The sequence below is a fragment of the Aegilops tauschii genome, chromosome 3 (genome assembly GCF_002575655.3).
Source record: "Aegilops tauschii subsp. strangulata cultivar AL8/78 chromosome 3, Aet v6.0, whole genome shotgun sequence".
Lineage (NCBI taxonomy): Eukaryota > Viridiplantae > Streptophyta > Magnoliopsida > Poales > Poaceae > Aegilops > Aegilops tauschii.
The window spans coordinates 523,597,610-523,619,814 of NC_053037.3; the positions used below are offsets into that span (position 1 = coordinate 523,597,610).

General features: G+C 45.5%; 4 protein-coding genes across 5 annotated transcripts; 2 read left to right on the forward strand and 2 right to left on the reverse strand.

Annotated features, from left to right (window-relative positions):
- Positions 1-4,788: 4,788 nt before the first annotated feature.
- Positions 4,789-5,415, reverse strand: LOC141043075 (uncharacterized). The gene has a single exon (XM_073511992.1). The coding sequence runs from the start codon at positions 5,413-5,415 to the stop codon at positions 4,789-4,791; it is 627 nt and encodes a 208-aa protein (XP_073368093.1).
- Positions 5,416-7,032: 1,617 nt separating this feature from the next.
- On the forward strand, positions 7,033-12,306 carry LOC109744215 (CLP protease regulatory subunit CLPX1, mitochondrial). The gene is made up of 15 exons (XM_020303309.4): positions 7,033-7,768; positions 8,659-8,720; positions 8,929-9,029; positions 9,160-9,239; positions 9,540-9,590; positions 9,700-9,774; positions 9,848-9,925; positions 10,108-10,164; positions 10,543-10,613; positions 10,725-10,824; positions 10,968-11,072; positions 11,271-11,333; positions 11,417-11,539; positions 11,612-11,770; positions 11,917-12,306. Exons 1-15 carry the CDS (start codon positions 7,094-7,096, stop codon positions 11,983-11,985), a joined length of 1,869 nt encoding a protein of 622 aa, XP_020158898.1. The 5' UTR covers positions 7,033-7,093; the 3' UTR covers positions 11,986-12,306.
- Positions 12,307-12,603: 297 nt separating this feature from the next.
- LOC109744218 (uncharacterized) lies at positions 12,604-15,300 on the forward strand. 2 transcript variants are annotated; one of them, XM_020303311.4, is made up of 5 exons: positions 12,607-12,979; positions 13,247-13,285; positions 14,229-14,403; positions 14,709-14,829; positions 14,921-15,300. In XM_020303311.4, the coding sequence occupies exons 1-4, from the start codon at positions 12,841-12,843 to the stop codon at positions 14,803-14,805; spliced, it is 450 nt and encodes a 149-aa protein (XP_020158900.1). In that variant the 5' UTR covers positions 12,607-12,840; the 3' UTR covers positions 14,806-14,829; positions 14,921-15,300. The 2 variants fall into 2 exon arrangements, with proteins under 2 accessions (XP_020158901.1, XP_020158900.1); XM_020303312.4 differs by lacking the exon at positions 13,247-13,285 and having other exon boundaries at positions 12,604-12,979.
- A 1,891-nt stretch (positions 15,301-17,191) lies between these two features.
- On the reverse strand, positions 17,192-21,717 carry LOC109776422 (KH domain-containing protein At3g08620). Its single transcript, XM_020335059.4, has 7 exons — positions 21,122-21,717; positions 20,549-20,634; positions 19,639-19,784; positions 18,826-18,942; positions 18,619-18,735; positions 17,769-17,912; positions 17,192-17,683 (listed from the first exon to the last, which is right to left on the reverse strand). Exons 1-7 carry the CDS (start codon positions 21,241-21,243, stop codon positions 17,531-17,533), a joined length of 885 nt encoding a protein of 294 aa, XP_020190648.1. The 5' UTR covers positions 21,244-21,717; the 3' UTR covers positions 17,192-17,530.
- Positions 21,718-22,205: the final 488 nt, after the last annotated feature.

Genomic DNA, 22,205 nt, shown 5'->3' on the forward strand with positions numbered 1-22,205 from the left:
ACACCATAGTGTGATGGTGTGTCCGAACATCATAACTGCGCCCTATTGGATACGGTGCATACCATGATGTCTCTTATCGAATTACCACTATCGTTTATGGGTTAGGCATTAGAGACAACCGCATTCACTTTAAATAGGGCACCACGCGATTCCGTTGAGATGACACCGTATGAACTATGGTTTAGAGAAACCTAAGCTGTCGTTTCTTAGAAGTTTGGGCTGCGACGCTTATGTGGAAAAGTTTCAGGCTGATAAGCTCGAACCCAAAGCGGATAAATGCATCTTCATAGAATACCCAAAATAGTTGGGTATACCTCCTATTTCAGATCCGGAAGCAAAGTGATTGTTTCTAAGAAACAGGTCCTTTCTCGAGGAAAAGTTTCTCTCGAAAGAATTGAGTGGGAGGATGGTGGAGACTTGATGAGGTTATTGAACCGTCACTTCAACTAGTGTGTAGCAGGGCACAAGAAGTTGTTCCTGTGGCACCTACACCAATTGAAGTGGAAGCTTATGAGAGTGATCATGAAACTTCGGATCAAGTCACTACCAAACGTCGTATGTCGACAAGGATGCGTACTACTTCAGAGTGGTACGTAATCCTGTCTTGGAAGTCATGTTGCTAGACAACAATGAACCTACGAGCTATGGAGAAGCGATGGTGGGCCCAGATTCCGACGAATGGCTCGAGGCCATAAAATCCGAGAGAGGATCCATGTATAAAAACAAAGTATAGACTTTGGAAGAACTACTTGATGGTCGTAAGGCTGTTGGGTACAGATGGATTTTAAAGGGAAAACGGACAATGATGGTAAGTATCACCATTAAGAAAGCTCGACTTGTCGTTAAGATGTTTTCTGACAAGTTCAAGGAGTTGACTACGATGAGACTTTCTCACTCGTAGCGATGCTAAGAGTCTGTTGGAATTATATTAGCAGTTACTGCATTATTTATGAAATCTTGTAGATAGGATGTCAAAACATTGTTTCCTCGACGATTTTCTTGAGGAAAGGTTGTATGTGATACAACTAGAAGGTTTTGTCAATCCTGAAAGATGCTAACAAGTATGCAAAGATCCAGCAGTCCTTCTAAGGACTGGAGTAAGCATCTCGGAGTTGGAATGTACGCTTTGATGAGATGATCAAAGATTTTGGGTTTTTACAAAGTTTATGAGAAACTTGTATTTCCAAAGAAGTGAGTGGGAGCACTATAGAATTTTTTATGAGTATATGTTGTTAACATATTGTTGATCAGAAATGATGTAGAATTTCTGGAAAGCATACAAGGTTATTTGAAAAGTGTTTTTCAATGGAAAACCTGGATTAAGCTACTTGAACATTGAGCATCAAGATCTATAAGGATAGATCAAAAACGCTTAATAGTACTTTCAAATGAATACATACCGTGACAAGATTTTGAAGGAGTTCAAAATAGATCAGCAAAGAAGGAGTTCTTGGTTGTGTTACAAGGTGTGAGTATTGAGTAAGACTCAAGACCTGACCACGGCAGAAGAGAGAGAAAGGACGAAGGTCGTCCCCTATGCTTTAGACGTAGGCTCTACAGTATGCTATGCTGTGTACCGCACCTGAAGAGTGCCTTGCCATGAGTCAGTCAAGGGGTACAAGAGTGATCTAGGAATGGATCACATGACAGCGGTCGAACTTATCCTTAGTAACTAGTGGACTAAGGAATTTTCTCGATTATGGAGGTGGTAAAAGAGTTCGTCGTAAAGGGTTACGTCGATGCAAACTTTGACACTAATCCGGATGACTCTGAGTAGTAAACCGGATTCGTATAGTAGAGCAGTTATTTGGAATAGCTCCAAGTAGCGCGTGGTAGTTGCATCTACAAGATGACATAGAGATTTGTAAAGCACACACGGATCTGGAAGGTTCAGACCCGTTGACTAAAAACCTCTCTCACAAGCGAGATATGAACAAACCCCATGGGTGTTGGATTCATTACAATCACATAGTGATGTGAACTAGATTATTGACTCTAGTGCAAGTGGGAGACTGTTGGAAATATGCCCTAGAGGCAATAATAAAATGGTTATTATTGTATTTCCTTGTTCATGATAATTGTCTATTATTCATGCTATAATTGTATTAACTGGAAACCGTAATACATGTGTGAATACATAGACCACAACATGTCCCTAGTAAGCCTCTAGTTGACTAGCTCGTTGATCAATAGATGGTTATGGTTTCCTGACCATGGACATTGGATGTCATTGATAACGGGATCACATCATTAGGAGAATGATGTGATGGACAAGACCCAATCCTAAGCATAGCACAAGATCGTGTAGTTCGTTTGCTAAGAGCTTTTCTAATGTCAACTATCATTTCCTTAGACCATGAGATTGTGCAACTCCCGGATACCGTAGGAATGCTTTGGGTGTACCAAACGTCACAGCGTAACTGGGTGGCTATAAAGGTACACTACAGGTATCTCCGAAAGTGTCTGTTGGGTTGGTACGAATCGAGACTGGGATTTGTCACTCCGTATGACGGAGAGGTATCTCTGGGCCCACTCGGTAATGCATCATCATAATGAGCTCAATGTGACTAAGTAGTTAGTCACGGGATCATGCATTACGGAACGAGTAAAGTGACTTGCCGGTAACGAGATTGAACGAGGTATTGGGATATCGGCGATCGTATCTCGGGCAAGTAACATACCGATTGACAAAGGGAATTGCATACGGGATTGATTGAATCCCCGACATCGTGGTTCATCCGATGAGATCATTGTGGAACATGTGGGAGCCAACATGGGTATCCAGATCCCGCTGTTGGTTATTGGCCGGAGAACGTCTCGGTCATGTCTGCATGGTTCCCGAACCCGTAGGGTCTACACACTTAAGGTTCGATGACGCTAGGGTTATAGGGAATAGATATACGTGGTTACCGAATGTTGTTCGGAGTCCCGGATGATTGTCCTGGCGCGCCCAAGTGGGTTGTCCCCACCTGGTGGCCCCGCAGACCCTGAAACCGACCCTATAAAATCCTGTTTTTTCAGGAAAAAAATCAGGGAGAAAGAATTATCGCGATCCACGAGACGGAGCCGCCGTCACCTCCTGTTCTTCATCGGGAGGCCAGATCTGGAGTCCGTTTGGGGCTCCGGAGAGGGGGATATTTCTTCTTCGTCATCACTAACCCTTCTCCATCGCCAATTCCATGATGCTCCCCATCAGGAGTGAGTAATTCCTTCGTAGGCTCGCTAGTCGGTGAGGAGTTGGATGAGATTCATCATGTAATCGAGTTAGTTTTGTTAGGGCCTGATTCCTAGTATCCACTATGTTCTAAGATTGATGTTGCTATGACTTTGCCATGCTTAATGGTTGTCACTTTGGGCCCGGGTGCCATGAATTCAGATCTGAACCGTTTATGTTATCACCATTATATCCATGTTCTAGGTCCGATCTTGCAAGTTATAGTCACCTACTACGTGTTATGATCCGGCAATCCTGGAGTGACAATAGTCGGGACCACTCCCGGTGATGACCGTAGTTTGAGGAGTTCATGTATTCAATATGTGTTAATGCTTTGTTCTGGTTCTCTATTAAAAGGAGGCCTTAATATCCCTTAGTTTCCAATAGGACCCCGCTGCCACAGGAGGGCAGGACAAAAGATGGCATGCAAGTTCTTTCCATAAGCACGTATGACTATTTACGGAATACATGCGTACATTATATTGATGAACTGGAGCTAGTGCTGTATCGCCCTAGGTTATAACTTTCTCATGATGAATATCATCCAACAAGTCACCGATCCAATGCCTATGATTTATCCTATATTGTTCTTGCTAAGCTACTACTACTGCTGTTACTGTTGCACTTGCTACAAAATTACTACTATCATGATTACTGTTACCGTTGCTGCTGCTACTATTATCAAAACTATCATACTACTTTGCTACTGATCACTTTGCTGCAGATAAGTAATCTCCAGGTGTGGTTGAATTAACAACTCAGCTGCTAATACCTTCAAATATTCTTTGGCTCCCCTTGTGTCGAATCTATAAATTTGGGTTGAATACTCTATCCTCAAAAACTATTTGCGATCCCTTATACTTGTGGGTTATCAATGTCCTTTGTGAGTAATGAGAAGGGAGGAACCGTCACCGACGGTGATGCGAGCGAAAGTGTGGACGGGATAGGAAGTGTGGAGGTTACCGGGATAAGCGACCATATGCGCGGTAGCTCCAGTGTCCATATACCAGTCACCACCGCTGGTGTAGGTGGAAGGTGAGGGGGCGGTGTGAAGAGCCGCCAGAAGAGCCGGGTCCCACGGCGCTGGCGGGAGAGCATGCGGCTGCGGCGGGGCCATCAGGGGCAGCAGCGGCAGCCCGCCTGGCTGCGGTTGCTGGCCGTAGTAGAGGGGCCCGTAGGGCGCCGCATAAGGCTGCGGCGCGGTGTAGAACGCCTGGTGAGACGGTGGCCGGGCGCCGAGAATACCCGGGGCAGGGGCACGCGGAACCGGCATGGAGTAGGCGTGCACGGCACCGGTCCATGGGTTCTGGCCGGCGTACCATGAAGCCGGCGAGTACTGCTGCTGCGGAGGGCGGGCTGCTCCTCCCTGTGCCCTTCGCCCCTGATGCTGCTTGCGGCCTCCTCGGCAGCCGCCGCGACGCCCTCCCCTATTGGCGGCCGGCTGGGGTTGCCGGAAGGGGGCAACCGGGGCGGGCGCCGGCGGCTGGGCCGGCGCGGGGCACGACGATGGCGGGGCTGGCCCCCGCGGGTGCCGGCGACGAGGGCGCTGTGGGTCACCTGAGTCCGTGCCATCCTCATCCGGTGCTCCTCCAGCTTGAGGTACGCCACCACCTTATCAAAGGTAGGCTCCGGGTGAGGGTGAGGTTGGAGGCGGCGTTCCCAAAATCCTCGTTGAGGCCGGCGGTGAGGGTGCTGATGAGGAGCTCGTCGCCAACCGTCTCCCCGAGATCGTGGAGCTCATCGGCAAGCTTTTTGAGGCGCATGCAAAAATCGTTGATGGACGAGTCAAGCTGCTGGCACCCGTAAAACTCGCCGTGGAGAAGGACCTTGCGCTGCAGTTTGTTGTCGGTGAAGAGGCCGTTGAGCTTGGTCCAGACGGCGTAGGCGGCGGCGTCGTCATCATCCACCACGGTGTGGAAGAGGTCGCTGGAGATGGTGAGGTAGAACCAGCGGATGATGGTGGCGTCGAGGATCATCCACTCCTCGTCATGAATCATGAGGCTCGAGTCCACGGTGCCGTCGACGTGGCCGTGGAGGAGGTACTCGCGAAACACCAACGAAAAATACCGCTTCCAAGCGAAGTAGGAGGCGGTGGATTGATCAAGCTTCACCGGGACACACTCGTGGATGTTGAGGTCGCGGATGAGGGTGACATCGGGACCGGTGAAGGGGTTGGAGACGGTGGAGGAGGAGGAGCTCATGGCTAGGGTTTGGGGTTGCGGCGCGGGGTGGAGAGAGGGAGCGGAAGCGGGGCGATCGGCGGCTAGAGAAGCCGCGGCTGCGGCGGACGGCGCGGTGGTGGGAGGCGGCAGCGACGAGCGGCGGTGGCGGCGACCGAGGGAACGGCGGCGGCGGCAGCGGCTGGTGGTGGCAGCGGGGTGAAGCGGCGGCGGCGGCGGCTAGGGTTTAGGACCGTGCTGCGATAGATACCATGTAGAACGAGAAGAATAGGCTGTGCAATCGCAATGCATTGATCGGTGCACCAGACACGTATATATGAGTACAGAGGGGGCCACAACCTCGACTATACAGAGGAAACAGAAGATGAGCCCAATACACAATATACACGTACACAATATACTTAACAAAATGTTTTCTCTTGTTTTTTTCTTTGTGTTCTTCATGTGTTCTTCTGTTCTTTGGAAACCCCCCTCCAAATCGTGTAAGACTGGTCCCTAGGTTTTCATCCTACATCACGACCCTTTGCTAAGCCCATACAATTGGACGCAGTGAGCATGGAATTCACCTCTCTGGATAGTTCTGTTTCCTTAGCTCAGAAAAAGAAAGGATTTTGCTCAAAAAGAAAAAAGAAAAAGAAAGGATAGTTCTGTTTCCGCTTTGCTTGCAGTTGATGATGGAACTCATCTGGGCACCCAGCAGAAATTCCTTGCGGTGAGATTCCAATTCTTATCTTAAAAAAAAAAGGAAAAAAGAGCGACAGTGAGACTGCACCCGGCTTCGCCTGGAGGCCCGATTGATCCAGTTTCTCTTGTCACGTGCTCCCATGTGCCAAGCAAAATCCCGAGAATAAACAAGGGTAGGGGGGAATATACTGGTCAGATGTGCATCCGCCGGTGGTTGTGCCGGCTGGGGATTATGCTTCCTGGTTCCTACTCATCCCCTCGAGAAGCGCAAACTTCGGTTTACCGTCCGTCCCCGTCGACGTTTGACATTGTGCATAAAATAGTTACGATCTAACTTATCCAGCGTTAACTAAGATTTGGCGCCAGTCGAAATCGTGTGTTTCCATGTCACCACCCACAGCTACGCCGCGCGTTCCTCCGCCCGCTCACCGGCCGGCGGAGGCGATCGAACCAACCAAGTAAGCGCACGGCACACGCGCAGCGCGCCCGGCAACCACCCCCGCTACACGCACCGGCTCGCTCGCCTGCCGCCATGCGTTCGTGCGAGCGCGAGCAGCCCCCGGCAGACGTAAAGAGCATGCTCTGCAGTTCGTTCGGTATTTCTTTCCGTCACGTCTCCCAAAGATGATCCCGAGAGAGAGAGAGACTCCGAGAGCACGCAACCATCCAAAAAAAGCACGTAGGATCGGGCCCACAGATAAGGTTCCCTCCGCACTTGGTGCACGCCACGCCAGCGGCTGAATCCCGGGCCCCACGTGCCCCACATGGCCGCCCCTAAACCGTGGGTGGCCCGCAGGTCGGCCTCCCTCCCTATCCACCCACCCACCCCACGGCCGTTAACCGCTCCGGGCCGCAAGAGAAAACCATCCCCGATCCGACCCCCATCCGACGGCCCAGATCCGCCCAATCAAATCTCACTTCCCCACCGTATAAAAAACCGAAACTTCTTCACCCACTTCCCTCCCCACTCCCCCCTATCCTCCTTCCCCCCTGTTCACCCCATCGGCGCATCGCCATGCTCCGGACCATCTCGAAGCTCCGGGAGGCGGCGGCGCCGCTCGCCTCCGCCGCCGTCCGGCTATGCTCCGGCGGGCCCCGGATCCACGCCGACGCCAATTGCCCGCGCTGCACCGCGCACATCTCCGTCCAGTTCTCCCTGCAGCCCCTCCCGCCGGCAGCCGCCTGCGGCACCGAGGGCGCGGGCGCCCACACGCACCACCACGACGGCGCCAGCGTCTGCCCCACGTGCCGCGGGGCCTTCCTATTCCGCGCCCACCGGATCGACCCCATGCGGGGCGCGTTCCTCGAGATCCCCGGCGGCGTCGCGGGCGACGACGGCGAGGACGCGCCCAGGGGCGACCTCTCCCGGATCAAGAGGTGGATTGCGGAGCGCCCGCCGGACGACTGGCCCCCGATGCCGCCGCAGGCTCCCCCGATGCAGATGCCGCCGCAGGTCCCCCCCACCCGACGTAAGCAGGGGAGGAGGAGAGGGAGGGAGGAAGGAGGCGGCGGCGGCGGTGGCGGTGGCGGCAACGGTAACGGAGGGGACTCCTCGGGCGGGGAGGGAACGAGCGCGGCGCCCAAGAGGGAGTGGTGGGGAGGCGCCACCCTGGGGGAGGAGCTCCCGACGCCGCGGGAGATGTGCCGGAGACTCGATGAGTTCGTCATCGGGCAGGGCAAGGCTAAAAAGGTGCGCCCATTTGTCCTCGATTCTGGTTGAATTGATCCAAATTGGTGCGATCGTTGCGGAGTGCTCGCGTACGTGATGCAATGTAGTACGTTGGACTAGGACAATTCAGTGGTAGCTTGGTATCGGTGGGTGAATTCTGGGTTTTAGTGTGAATCGTCCTAGGCTGTTGTCATAATTGAGTGAAATAGTGTACGGCTGGTTGCTGCGGCAATGCGGAAATGCACCTGGTTTTAAGTACTAGCTGACTGTGCCTTAAATTAAAATTCACTCTGCATTTTTTGTGGTTGCTTTGCTCAATGGTGGTTCTCCGAATTTTTGGTCTGTGAGAATATAGTTGGATGATATGCTGGTAATTAATATGTTTGATGGACGACTACGACTGTCAGTGTTTCTAGTAGAAATGTAGAATTGGGTTCTGGTGATTCAAGATTGACAAATCAGGGCTGAGTAAATGGTATATGATCATCAATGCTGGCATGCTGCTGATTCTGGAATAATTGCATGTACAGGTTATCATATACTACCTCCATACCAAAATATAAGACGTTTTTGTAGGCTCTAACTAGCCTACAAAAATGTATTTTGGTACGGAGGTAGTATGTACTACTCGTGGGTGTGCAGATATGCTGTAAACTAAATTAGGCAAGAGTTCCTGGTGCTACTTAATAAAATTTGTATGCATTGGATATGATCCTTCTGTGTTTGTTTTTGGAAGTACCTATGATGCATCCTGTCGCAGGTTTACTGGATATCTATTATTTTCACTCATCGAAGGAGTAAAATGCAACAAATATGACCTTGTGTTTCTTTTCCAGCATAGTATATGTTTCTTCAGAACACAACATACCATAATTCCAACATACATATCCAAACTCTTACTTTTGTTTCAGGTTCTTTCAGTAGCCGTATACAACCACTACAAGAGAGTATATAACGCAACTGTACAGAAAGGGTTAGTCTCTGTCCTGTAACTACCTGCCTCAGTCTAGCCTTTTTATCATATCTCCACATCAGCAAATCATGAAAGACAAATGCTGAAGTATTTTTACACATTGGTAATGTATTAATTCAACGGGTTGTGTTTCAAATGTACTCCCAGTAGTTGTTAATTGCCATGTTCTGGCTTTTAAATGGCATATTTGTGATGTTGTTCTATCTAGATCTGCGGACAATTCTGGGTGTCCAGACGCTGCAAATGCTGATCACGATAATGTAGAGATAGATAAAAGCAATGTACTTCTGATGGGTCCAACTGGCTCAGGTCAGCTTTTTTATTTTAATCTTCCACGTTTCTAACTAGCATTTTCACATGATACAATATACATGTATAACGAGATTTATTATAAGTTGGAGCTGACACTGATATCTTTCTTCGTGCTATCTGCTGACAGGAAAAACATTGCTTGCAAAAACATTAGCACGCATTGTAAATGTACCATTCGTTATAGCTGATGCGACATCATTAACACAGGCAAGGGCATCACCACTTCACTGTCACGTTGTTTGGGGAACTGTCTGAGAAGATTCCTACTTAAATCCATTCGATCTATTCATGAATGCTCAATGATTAACATAGTTGCTCTGCTCTTAGACTCTAATTGTGTGCTTTCACTAGAATTCACACTTCAACCAATACTCCCCTATCTTATAATCTGCTTAACTTTTGAGTTCCGAGTTTCTCCGCTAAGTATTTTTGTCAAGAGTTTATATCGTAGTAGATTTCTACACAGTGAACTGGTATTTCATTACTAAATTTGACAGCAATTTGCAGGCTGGATATGTAGGTGAAGATGTAGAGTCGATACTGCAGAAGTTACTAGTGGTATGTGTGGCTCACTATTTAATGCCTTACCTTTGCATGTGCTCACGTTGTTGTTTGGAAAGAAATTTAAGATTTGTTGGCCCTTCTGACATTCCGAATTTATTTTCAGGAGGCCGAATATAATGTTCAAGCTGCCCAGCAAGGGATAGTGTACATAGATGAAGTAGATAAAATAACAAAGAAGGTACCGACTTTTTTCTCCCTTTTGCTGAGTAGCTTTTTAGCTGGGAAGTTTGTAAACAATAACTACATTGCAGGCAGAGAGTGCAAATGTTAGTAGAGATGTATCTGGTGAAGGTGTTCAACAGGCTTTGTTAAAAATCCTAGAGGGAACTGTAAGTGATCTCACTTATTATTGGTATTCTTCTTTTTGTTCTCATAGCTGGAGTAATCAAACCATTAGTGTCTAAAATCTGGTGATACTGCGTTACTTTGATTATTACTTTTTTTGGTTTTGCTATGAGCTACTGCAGTATGTTGTATGTTGGGTATTAACTTAGTTATGCTTTGTACACAGGTTGTTACCATTCCTGAAAAGGGATCTCGGAAAAATTCTCGCAATGATAGTATACAGGTTATATCCCTACCTGGTGCTTAAAAAAATATGTTCAGTATCATATATACATCTAGTATCATATGGATTGAGAATTAATTGCATTGAATAAAAGAGTTTCAAATGGATATTTTTATGTGTGCAAAGGACACTCCACTTAACTAAATAGTGAACTTAGAAACAGAAAGAATGTTTTCACAACTAAAAGGCCACCATGCTCTTGGTTAGAGTAGAACTGGCTACAGTTATTGACTATTTTATAAAGGCTGCCTGTTGATGGTAATAGCATTGATCCACGGGACTGTGGAGGAAATGTCCAAGAGTATGATATTTTTGTTTCTCAGCTACTTTGCTCATTAGGAGCATTTTAAGCCTGTAACAAATCTTATTCTAATGCAGATAGACACCAAAGACATTCTTTTCATATGTGGTGGTGCTTTTGTAGATTTGGAGAAGACTATTTCTGAAAGGTACTGCAGACTTTATGATTATAGAAATGATTTATTTTGCAAACATTTTAAGTTCATACTTGTGATCTCCACGAGGATTGGAATTTAACTCCGACTTCTTACATAAAGCAGACGACAAGATTCATCTATAGGATTTGGGGCACCCATTCGTACAAACATGAGAAGTTCAGGAGTGACCAGTCCAACGGTCACGTCATCTTTGTTAGAATCTGTAAGCATTTCAATATCTACTGATTGATTTATCGACAGCGCCTGTGATGCTCTGATCATTTCCTCAGTAATTGGAGCAGCCTTTTATCTCACAAAAATATTCTTCACATAATCCTGAACATAAAATTCCATGCCGATTGGCAGGTTGAGAGTGGAGATCTTGCAAAGTTTGGCCTAATACCAGAGTTCATTGGACGCCTGCCCATTCTAGTTAGTTTGGCAGCTCTCGATGAAGATCAGCTTGTTCAGGTAAAATGTTATGTATTCTTATTTGAGTATCCACATGAAGTTGCTGGTTTAAGCCTTTGATGTCCTCCTTCATTCAGAATCATGTTCTGTTCTTCCCTTTCACATAAACTAAATGATCCGACGTCTGTATAAGTTCTTGCACGATTTTCATATGGCTAGCCTGCTGAAGCTAACTGAAGTGATTTGATCTGCATTCAGGTTCTTACAGAACCAAAGAATTCACTTTCAAGACAATACAGGAAAATGTTTAGCCTGAACAATGTGAGTGCACTAAAACTTGGAAGTGATTATAGACTTGCTTCTTTGCGCTAATTTCTAACATTCCCTTTTCCCCGATTCTTCAGGTTAAGCTGCACTTTACTGATGGTGCACTGAGAATAGTAGCAAAGAAGGCCATAGTCAAAAACACTGGTGCACGTGGTCTAAGAGCCCTCTTAGAGACCATTCTACTGGAGGCCATGTACGAGGTAGCTGCTTGCAGTTTTCTGTAATGAACGCTGCAAAATCGAGGCATACGTTCTGACATTCTTCGTAAACAGATCCCTGACGAGAAAGCTGGAAATGAGCGAGTAGATGCTGTTGTGGTGGACGAGGAGGCCATTGGTTCCGTCGACAGGCCTGGGTGCGGGGCTAAAATTCTTCGGGGGGACGGCGCATTGGCGCAGTACATAATAAGAAATAACATTCCAAATTCACCGGTATGGTACTCGGTTTGTGAAACACAGAAAAGTTACCCTATTGTGTCACATGCTATCAGCACAATATGTTTTCTCTTTAAAATTGAAATGGAGAAAATAGCTCTCAACTTGCACTGCCTCCTCTAATGCCTGCTCTTAACTTGCAGGAAACTAACGAGGCTTTGGCGGGGGAGCTCGAAGACGCGTACATGCTGTCAAGAATTGTTAGCTTGTGATTAACCTTACAGACACCGTATATTATGTAAAATGTCCTCCACTCACACCCAGTCAATTTAACCAATTTTCCTGTGATCTATTTAAAGTTTGCGGTGAGGTCCGACGAGCAGAGATCCGGCCGGCGCGCCATTTGTTGTAATTGTTGATGTAAACAGGAGTTGCCTTTTGATTGAGCAACCATCCTGCTATAAGCAACATGTTTCTCATTCTTCCCTTCTGGTGCCCCCCAACCCGGCGGGCTAGCTTATAGTTGTTGGCAAAGGTGTACACACCAATCAACCTCCTCACAGTTATAATAAGCAGGCGCAGTTTGCCCAGTAGCACCTGTACAGGTTTCAACTTTCAAGCATTGTCTGTAAAACATCCTGATGTTTGTCCTGCAGTATCTACAGGACTCGAATGATTTCTTCGGGAAAGCTGTACGATTCAAATTTGAACTAAAACCATGACAAGAATTATGGAACGGAGGGAGCACCTTTCATGATCACTATCATATGAACGTTTATGGAACATGAATCTTCAGGTCAATGGTGCTAAAAAATGGCTCACACCACACACGGAGGGTCTGAAGTCTCAGCTGGGCAGTTTTGAAGAGAAAGAAAGGTGGATGTCGCAGCGCCGCAGCGGCCTCCTAACGACAAGCGCAAACCTTGGTGCGGTTGCGCAAACCCGGCGCCTACACGGATCACGAGGCTGATCGGGCGGCGAGGCGCGGCCAGACGGACCCGTTCAGCCGTCACTCTCATCCCCGTCCCCCCTCCTCCCCACCCCAGTCCCCAGTCGCTGAGAGAGAAGAAGAGATATCGAACCCTCCCGAACCTTCGGAGCGCGCACGGGGCGAGCGAGGGAGAGAGATGGCATACGGCGGCGGCAGGAGGGGCTCTTCCAGGTGGGGCCTTCCGATGGTGAGGTCGGACGCGCTCGGCAAGCTGGGCCCCTCCTTCGGCATCGGCGCCGGCTGCGGCGTCGGCGTCGGGGTCGGCCTCATCGGCGGTACGTACCTAGGCTTGTTCTGCCGCCTCCTCTCTCCGTTGACCTGGATTGACTTGGCGATGGGCATGGACACATGTTTGCCTGCCACCGACTAGGCTGCCCGTGTTTAGTTTGGATGTTTGGTGCCGTCAGTGGCGAATAGTGTGCGGGGATTCGGGACCCGTCAGGATCAGGGTAGCTAATTCGAGTAATTCGATTCGAGACCATTACTTGTTTGAACCCTACAAACGTATCCTGCACTTCTAATCAGTCGCATGTTGTCAGCAGCTTTTGGAGTGGGAAGACTGCAGGGTTCAGGTAACTCAGGTGCGATAATTTAGGTCTGTATGTATGGAATATTGGGTTCTGGATGATTCCCATGCTGTTGAATTCCTGTCAAAATCTGTGTTCAACCCACTTCATAGATTACCGTGGAAGTGTGTGTGCCACCGTGCAATGCTATAGGGGTTACTAGCAATCTAGCCCCTTCCCAGCCGCAGCAAAGTGTGGATGAGTAATTATTTGCTTGGGATTGTGTGGATGACTAGTTCTGCAGAATATCTGTGTCTTTTTTGGACAAGCACGCAATACCTTTATGGAATGCCTGAATAGTAGGAGTATGGTAGTATATTCTAAATGATAGGCTTGCGAACGAAAAGGCTTCCTGCAAATATTTGTGCACTTTGAATGTCATTCTGAAGCTTATCTAAAGAGGAATTTGCAGTTAATATTCGAGAATGTTGGTGAGCCAATAAGTAGCAGAGCTCAGTAGACCACTCGAAATGGAGGCAGCTACTAATATAACTTTCCAAAGTCTAAAAGATTAAAACAAATAAACAAGTACTGGTGATCGAGATTTCTCTGAAGTCAATATTTCTAATTCAAGCAGTAAGATACGGCTGTTAGATATGCACATGGATGCTTGAAGTCATCTGCGCTATATTAGGTTGCATCTTTCTATGCATCAAAGTACATTTTGCTCCCCCCTTGATAAATATCTGCAACACTGCAAATATTGCCACAAGCGCCTGCTCCTAGTTGTGCCTCCCACTTTAATCAGTTGTGTTAGTTGTAACAAAATACAAGATGATATTGGCTTTCTAAATACATCAAGGTTCATGTGGAGGGAATACCTTTGGGGAGAACGAATTATTTAGCCTATGACTCTGAACACCATAACACGACTGGTTCTGCATATGTTGACTGTGGGCATTGTTTAACATCAAATTATCTTGCCTGTTCCTTTCTCATTTCTTATTTGGCTGAACAGGCGCAGGAATTGGAGCTGGATTCCCTGGTTTACAGCTGGGATTCGGAGCCGGTGCTGGATGTGGAATAGGAATAGGTTTCGGCTATGGTTTTGGAAAAGGAATTGCATATGACGAGAACGGGAAATATTCGAACATCAGGAGATCATTTCAGAACACCAGGAGCCTTCCTTATGAGTAAGCAGTAACTCACTCTGAGCTTTGGACTATCACAAAAATGTCTCCATTGGGCACCTCCTGCTGCTCGAGACGCTTACATCCATAGAGTGGGCGTGTTTGATCTTGATTCTGCTTATACGTTATTATAGATGTCAAAGGCTGGTTCATAGTTTCGTACACTTGATGTGAACTGTGGTAATTTTCGTAGGAGACTATCCATGGTTAAGGCGTTAAACTGCTTATAGTTCAGTCTTCTGACATGTCTAAACTTCACATGTTATCTCATCCTTTTAACACGATATTTTCCGAAAAAACATCTGCAGTCAGGAGTTTGATATCCTGTTTGACGAGGTGATGGAGAGCACCAGGAAGCTCATCAAAGCGACGACAAAGGAGCTCGACAAGTGGAGGCGCATGTAGAGCGAACATCACATGAACAAACAGGTTAGTACTAGTATTTATCAGAAGCGTAACACGCCACGTGGAGCCTGAAGCGACCTCCTGCTTGTCTGACGTTCCATCTGAATAATTTCAGGGATTCAGCGAGATACGCCGTCAGTATTCTACCCTGGTGAAGGATCAATTTCGTCAAGGCATGTGCGAGGATGCGAGCATCATGTGACGGAGACGCCGTCCCCGCACCACCGGAATATCCTGCGCGGCGTCGCTGTCGGTAGCATATATTGTTCGTCTGTAGAATCGCTGTTTCGCATTGAAATACTCGGGGCCTCGCGCATCATCGCCTCGAATCAAATCTTTCTCTGTCTCGTTAAACATGGTGTCTATATTTAAGTTCCTGATTAGTAGTCAACGTCACCTCGCTGGAGTCAGTGATGTTCATGCTTCTTTCTTGGGCATCATTGTTAAACAAGATTTGTGTTCCTCCACAGCAGTACTACATACACCAACACCAAACGCTTCCTACGTCAGGCGAAAATGAAATGCTTGTATTATTGATTTCATTTTTATCAGTATCAGCTGTCTCCCATACGATTGGAGAGCAAGATAGGGAAGTCTTGCAGGTGAGTGTACAATTCAAAGTTCCAAGTAACACGCTAGGCTGTTGATCGATCAGTGAATCAACGGTCAGCGTTTGCAGCTGCCGCTCCAGCCGCATCTCCAGATTTTCTTAGTCCAGGTCTCCAGGACCAGAGCGGACAAGATCATCAGAGATTTTATCACCAAAAACACTGCTACGAGTACCTCGCATCGCTCATACTTACCGCAGTACAACTTTGTACTAAATGAGCGACGCTTATTGTGAGGCCAAGGGAGTAGTACATGTGAAGTACGGTACCATAGTAGTATAGCAGTGGTAAAGTCAGGCCTAGAAAACTACTCTCGTCCCCTGATTCGAACTTTCCGCACGGGAGGACCACCACACCAGAGGAGAGCGGAGAAAGGCATGTGATGAGTGAGTGAGTGAGTGAGAGAAAATCTAGCCATGACGTTTTATGCGAAGCTGCCCTGGCAAAGGCTGCGGGCAGAATGATTGAGAGCTTTCCTCTTCCCTCTCTCTCTGCCAGATCGGCCGCTTTATTGGCTGCCACCGTGCACATGACATGAGTCACAGCTCAACCTACCTGCCACGGTCAAAACATGTAGTGGGAGTATTCAGGTTTGCATGCCACCATTTGGAACATGGTAACATGCATCCTGCCCAAAGGGTTCTAAAACTTAGGAATAGGAAATCATGCATATTCTATGCACCATGAGGAAAACAAAGGAATCTTTTAAGGCCTCCTTTGGTTCATAGGATAGGAATATCATACAAATAAGAAAGTCATAAGAATTGATATGACAATTTTTATACGAAATATGTCATTTGGTTCACAGGATATGGATTTTTCCATTAAGTCCGAGCCAATGTTCGTTTCCCTTTGAAATGTAAAGGATAAGAACCAATCGACAATCGTACATACGAATAGAAACCCATTCCTACAAAACCAAAGGACACAGAAGGAAATTTGCCCGTAGGATCCTATCCTATAGAATTTCTATAAAATTCCTGTAAATCAAAGGAGGCCTAAAGAGGTTGGACTGGATACTAAAATTCCTATGAAATTTACTGCAAAGTAATCCTTGGGAAAAGTTCCTACTTGATTTGATCCTATGTTTCAAACAACCAATATAAGAAGAAAAAAATCCCATGAATCCTGATCCTCTAGAATTCCTTTGAAAAATCTTTCAAATCAACGAGGCTCTCAAAGGATAACTACTTGGGTACTGTGATAACCTAAAAAGTTAAGACAAGTTTCCTGTCCCTAAGAGATTCCTGTCCTATGAACTAAAGGAGCCTAAAAGGTTGGAGTGGACACTAAAATTCATATGAAATTTAGTGCAAAGTAATCCTTGGAAAAAGTTCCCATAGGATTCAATCCTATGAGTCAAACAAACAATATAAGATATAAAAATCCCATGGATCCTAATCCTCTAGAATTTCTTTGAAAATCCTTCAAATCAAAGAGGCAGGCTCTCAATGGACAAAGTTAGACAAGTTTGCTTGGGTAATATTTTCTAGTAGGAGACAATTCTTCCTAGCATGGTTGTCAGTATTCCCATATGCATGACAGTACCTTACGACACTATGATCCTACAGTACTTGATACTGACCATCCAATTTCGATACTGCTACTTAGACAAAAAGGGCACTACTGCCTAAAGCCTAAAACCTAGGTTGGTACTTAGGCAACACGCCAAAGGGAGACAAGGAAAGGGAAATTATGAATGCAAATCAATCATTAACAGAGCCTGTCTGCCTGCCTGTCTAGTACTACCACTACTAGCACACAAAAGCACCAGCACATGACAATATCATATCACAGCTATTTCTTCCAGGCACACAATACCTGGCTGATTATTGTCCGACACTTGGATGGCCACCTGGCCTTGTTAACTTACCCCAAACCAATAAACAATGTCAATTTTTTCCAAAGTCAGATTGCACAGAAAGAATAAATAATAGGAACAGCGTCAAACATCAATCAAGCCCACCAAGGATCATCATTCGCCCACGGACCCATCATACGGTTGGTAAAGCGCGCAGATCATGACAGGCATAGGCCAGCACTCATCATCGCGGCATATGCAACACCAATCATCTCCACCCTTGTCATCAGATTCAGACAGACCAAGTTTTTGTAGATCACCGCCCCGTTTTCGGACGCTTCATCCCGGCGGAGTTAAAGGGGGACACGCTTGGGCTAAGGTGGGGGCTTGGGCTTTCCTCCCTCAGAGTGCCGTTCAGGATGGCCAGCTCTCTCAGCTGCTGCTTCTTGTAGTAGTCCATGGACTCATCCTGATCGATGACAGCACTGGTTAGAAAGGGCATGTCGAAATCGTGGAGACAAAATGGGAGCGAAACAGGAAACAAATGTGCTTACCATTGGTTTGAGAAGATCTTCCAGGATGGTCACAGCCTGGTTTAGACGCACATCAATAATGTCTGCTGGGAACTCTGCTTCCACAAGCACGTGCAGTGCCTCATTGAGGTGCTCATATCCAGGCTTATCTCTCAGCTTCTCTTCCTATATTACAGTAAGGATATACTCATTAATTCATTCATATCGCTAGGGGGTGCGGGAAAACAGAAATGAAGCAAAACATTACATAGTTACATGTATCAAGAATTCAATGATCTTACTATGCAACAGATAAATACAAGAAAGCCCAATGTCAAAGTCTATAACTAAAGAGCGAGGCATTTCGCGTCCAAGGGTAACACCGTAGCACTGAAATGATGTTTGCATCAGAGCAATAAGATACTATCAGATTTGAAAAGCCTACAGCAATAAGATTCAACGCGGATAGCCCCCCAGCGGACTGGAACGCGGGCGGGCCACTGAGCTAGTGCTCAGTTCTCAGAATAAACAAGTAGCAGTAAATATATACAGTAATAAAATTTTGAATGATAAAATATCCGCAGGTGCGGGCTACCTGATAGTAAGTACTAAATAGATGTTATATCCTCAATGAGCTTCCGACAGTGTTACTAGTCCTAAAATAACTTGGCAATCATTGCATATCAATCAGGCCAGACTAAAGGTTCAGTTGTTTATGGTATTAGCGATTAAATATATTAGCCAATTCAACCAGGGAAAAAAAATCTCTTAAATTAATTCCACATGATTAACTATGACAGTAACACATGGTATACATCCTAAAACTGTCCAATGGTTTAGCGTTGCTAAAATCAGGAACTGGAGAACAATACATGATAGTGTGCTTAGTTACCTTCACAGAGTCTTTAACTGATCCACGCCCACGAATATAAACTCTGCATTGAGTCGTAGCTTCAACTCTTTTCAGGGAGTTTCCTCGTGGCCCCAATAGACGGCCAACAAAGTTGAACTAGTATTGGACAAAAGAGTGTAAATCATTGATGACAAGACACAGCACATTAATAAAGTGATAGAAAGCCCTAAAGTAATGCATGCTTACGTTAGGATACTTGTCCACAGGAACATCTAGCCTCACAAGTTTCTTGACAACAGGAGTACCGCCAAGTGCTGGAGCACCATTCCAGCTCATTGGTGATGCTTGCAGAACCCCCATATGCTGAAAAAAGAGACAATATTTTCTCCATAAAATAAATTAAGATAACTTCCTAAGATAAGCAAGATCCAATATAAAGAAACTGTGTCCTTGACAAAATTAGTTGAAAGGGTTGAATCTGGATCAAGTAACTACAAGGCAATATTACAAATAACAAACGGATTCTTTGTTAGTTGCAAGGAACAGATGAGTCAAAATGGACAAATAATATTCATCTGCCATTAACATAAGTCAGGTAATGATGGGACTGCATTTTCAATGATATTTTCTCCATATAATAACTTAAGATAACTTTCTAACATAAGCAAGATCCAATATAAAGAAACTGGGTCCTTGCAAAAATAGTTGCAAGGGTTAAATTTGGATCAAGTAACTACAACACAACATTATAAATACCAAAGGGATCTTTTGTTAGTTGCAAGGAACAGATGGAGTCAAAATGGAGAAATAATATTCATCTGTCATTAACATAAGTCAGGTAAAAATGGGACTGCGTTTTCAATGATACTATACTGGTACTGCGGTACATTACATTCCAGAAAACTAGTGCAAGGTTAAACCTGACTACATGGTATGCATAAAATATCCACAATCCATGCAAAATCTTTTCATTTTACCAGGGTAGCCATCCTATAAATGCAATTACAACATAGCAATTCAATCTCAATGGTAATCATCGATTGCTTGAATCTGCATTACCTCTGCTTGCCTTCCTGACCATCCCTCCAGATCCATTGGTTGACCATTCACTGGGTGGCCAGGTAACCTTAATGGGCTACCATGCTCAATTCTCTCAGCATCAACAAAATTATGGTTAGGCGGCAAAGAAGATGCCCGCAAAATCTCTGCATTAAACAAACATGGTAATGATGAGGCAGTGAGTGAAATATTTTTTGGCATACGATAGTACAATGATGAGAGTAAAATCGTTGTCCTGCACTAAATTGGGAAAGGGGCAGTAATCGTTATATTTACAACTACATCCAATGCCTTGAATTATGGCAGCAACTAGATAGCAAGTAGAGACTTTCACAGTTGAAAGAATAGGAATAAGCTGTATTGTGACCATTCTTAATCGATATTTGTTGTCGATATAAAAAGCATCAAATTCCAAAGTGTGAAGCCAATTACGAGACAGATTTACAAGGGCAAAGTTATTTGTGACCATGAACTGGACAAGTTACAAGTATATTTAGATGATAGCATATATGAGAAATGTATTAACAGAAGATCTGGTTTAACTTGCCCGATTGACTAGTACATGATAACGCTACCAATATTTTTGGACAGGAAGAGCATCATACATCCACAAAGATATATCAGGTCATCAAATTGTCAAAACAAGTCATAATCATTACTAACAGCCCATAACCTAACAGAATTAGGGTGAAACAGATTAAACTAAAGACCATATAAACAGATTAAAATCTATTAAACTAAAGATAGTCTATCTTTAGTTTAATCTGTTTCACCCTAATTCTGTTATGTTATGGACTAAAGATAGCTGTGAGTGAATGACTGACTGCATCATGAACAACACATAGTATCTACATTGCAAAAGACCATATAAACAGGAAGAATCAAAGTAATGCCTGAAAGAGAAATAAACCTTGGTTCAAGAGCCTGGTGCAGTAGGGAAGAACTTGAATGAATGGGCCTAACTTCTGCCTCTCAGCAAGCAACTCAGCCAGATACCTGCCGAAGAAACAAGCACATTAGGATAACACAGGTCACTCGAACTCTGTTGTTCACATGAGAGATTGATACGATATGACAGAAAGTACAATCATGATTTGAAGCATCTAAAATAACCAGAAGGCAAACCAAAACGATGTAAAAAACTAGAACTTTGATTAGATTTATACATCAAGATCCAGCAAGATGTAAAATTGTACACACGTCTACCAATAAATGACCGAATTATTACATACGAATTTTACATCAACAGGCCAAAAAAAATAAATCTATCAACGAGGAGCAATCATCTAAATCCCTATCTCCACAGATCACTCCTCCATCACAATCTCAGCACTCGAAGAAGGCCGGAACCAGGCAGGAATCTCCGCCGGCCGCATCAAATCTCGTGCTTCACGGAAGATTCCGAAGTGTCTGGATCAAAAAACGAAAAACAAAAACTCGACCGGAAGAAACAAGAACAGGGATAGCAAAGCAGGAGCCCCACCTTTCTCTATCAGACGAGGCAGAGTACCTCATGGAATTGAGGTGGTGGTGATGAGGCGAAGAATGGACAGGGGACTGCGAGTACTGCTGCAGGTGAGACGGCGGCGGAATCCTGTCGTCCATGGCTACCGACGGCGAAAGGAACAGACTCTACAAGATTCAGGGGAGGACCAAGAAACCGAGGACCCAAAAAATCGGAGACCCAAAGCAATCAAGAAAAGAAACCAAGAAGAAGAAGCAACTACTTAGCAAAGCTACGGTAGGGAGGGGCAATCCCCGAAATCTAGAAGTGAGGAGCGATTGGCAAGGACCAGGAGGATATATATAAGGGATAGATGGGATTGTTTAGCACAGAAGAGGAAGGTAATAGATGCGCAATCAATGATCGGCGAGCCCAGGCTGTGCAGCGTTGGCAGCAGCGGCAGCAGCAGCAGCTCGTGGTTCTTGCTCCTCCTCCCCTCCACAACACACCCGCAGAGGGGGGAGAGCAGGGCGGGGTGGGTGGGGAGAAGGGGGCGGAGAGAGGGGAAGAGACAAACCCAAAGGAGGGCTTTGGATTCTCTCTCCCTGCAGTATTTGTCGCTGAAAATCACAGACGGTTTCCGCCCCTGTAAATCTTCCTCCTTCAACGGTGTTGGGTTTCTTTCTTTTTATTTGGTTGGAATTTGGAGAGGGTTTATTGTTGTGCTAGGTACACCCAAGATAAATGGTTTGAAGGAAAAATGTACACGCCCTCCCCAAAAAAATGAGGGAAAATGTACATGAGATATGTAAAATATAAATTCATCGGGTGCTTTTCGAAAATGAATATGGCGCAAACTTTTGAAAAATAAGGAATGCCATGAGTTTGTTATGGATAGATGAATGTGGCGCGCCAACTTTTCAAAAATAAATGGATACCATGAGTCGTTATGGGATAGATGAATATGGCGCGAACTTTTCAAAAAATAAAATAAATGAATACCATGAGTCGTTATGGGATAGATGAATATGGCGCGAACTTTTCAAAAAATAAAATAAATGAATACCATGAGTCGTTATGGGATAGATGAATATGGCGCGAACTTTTAAAAACAAATACCCCG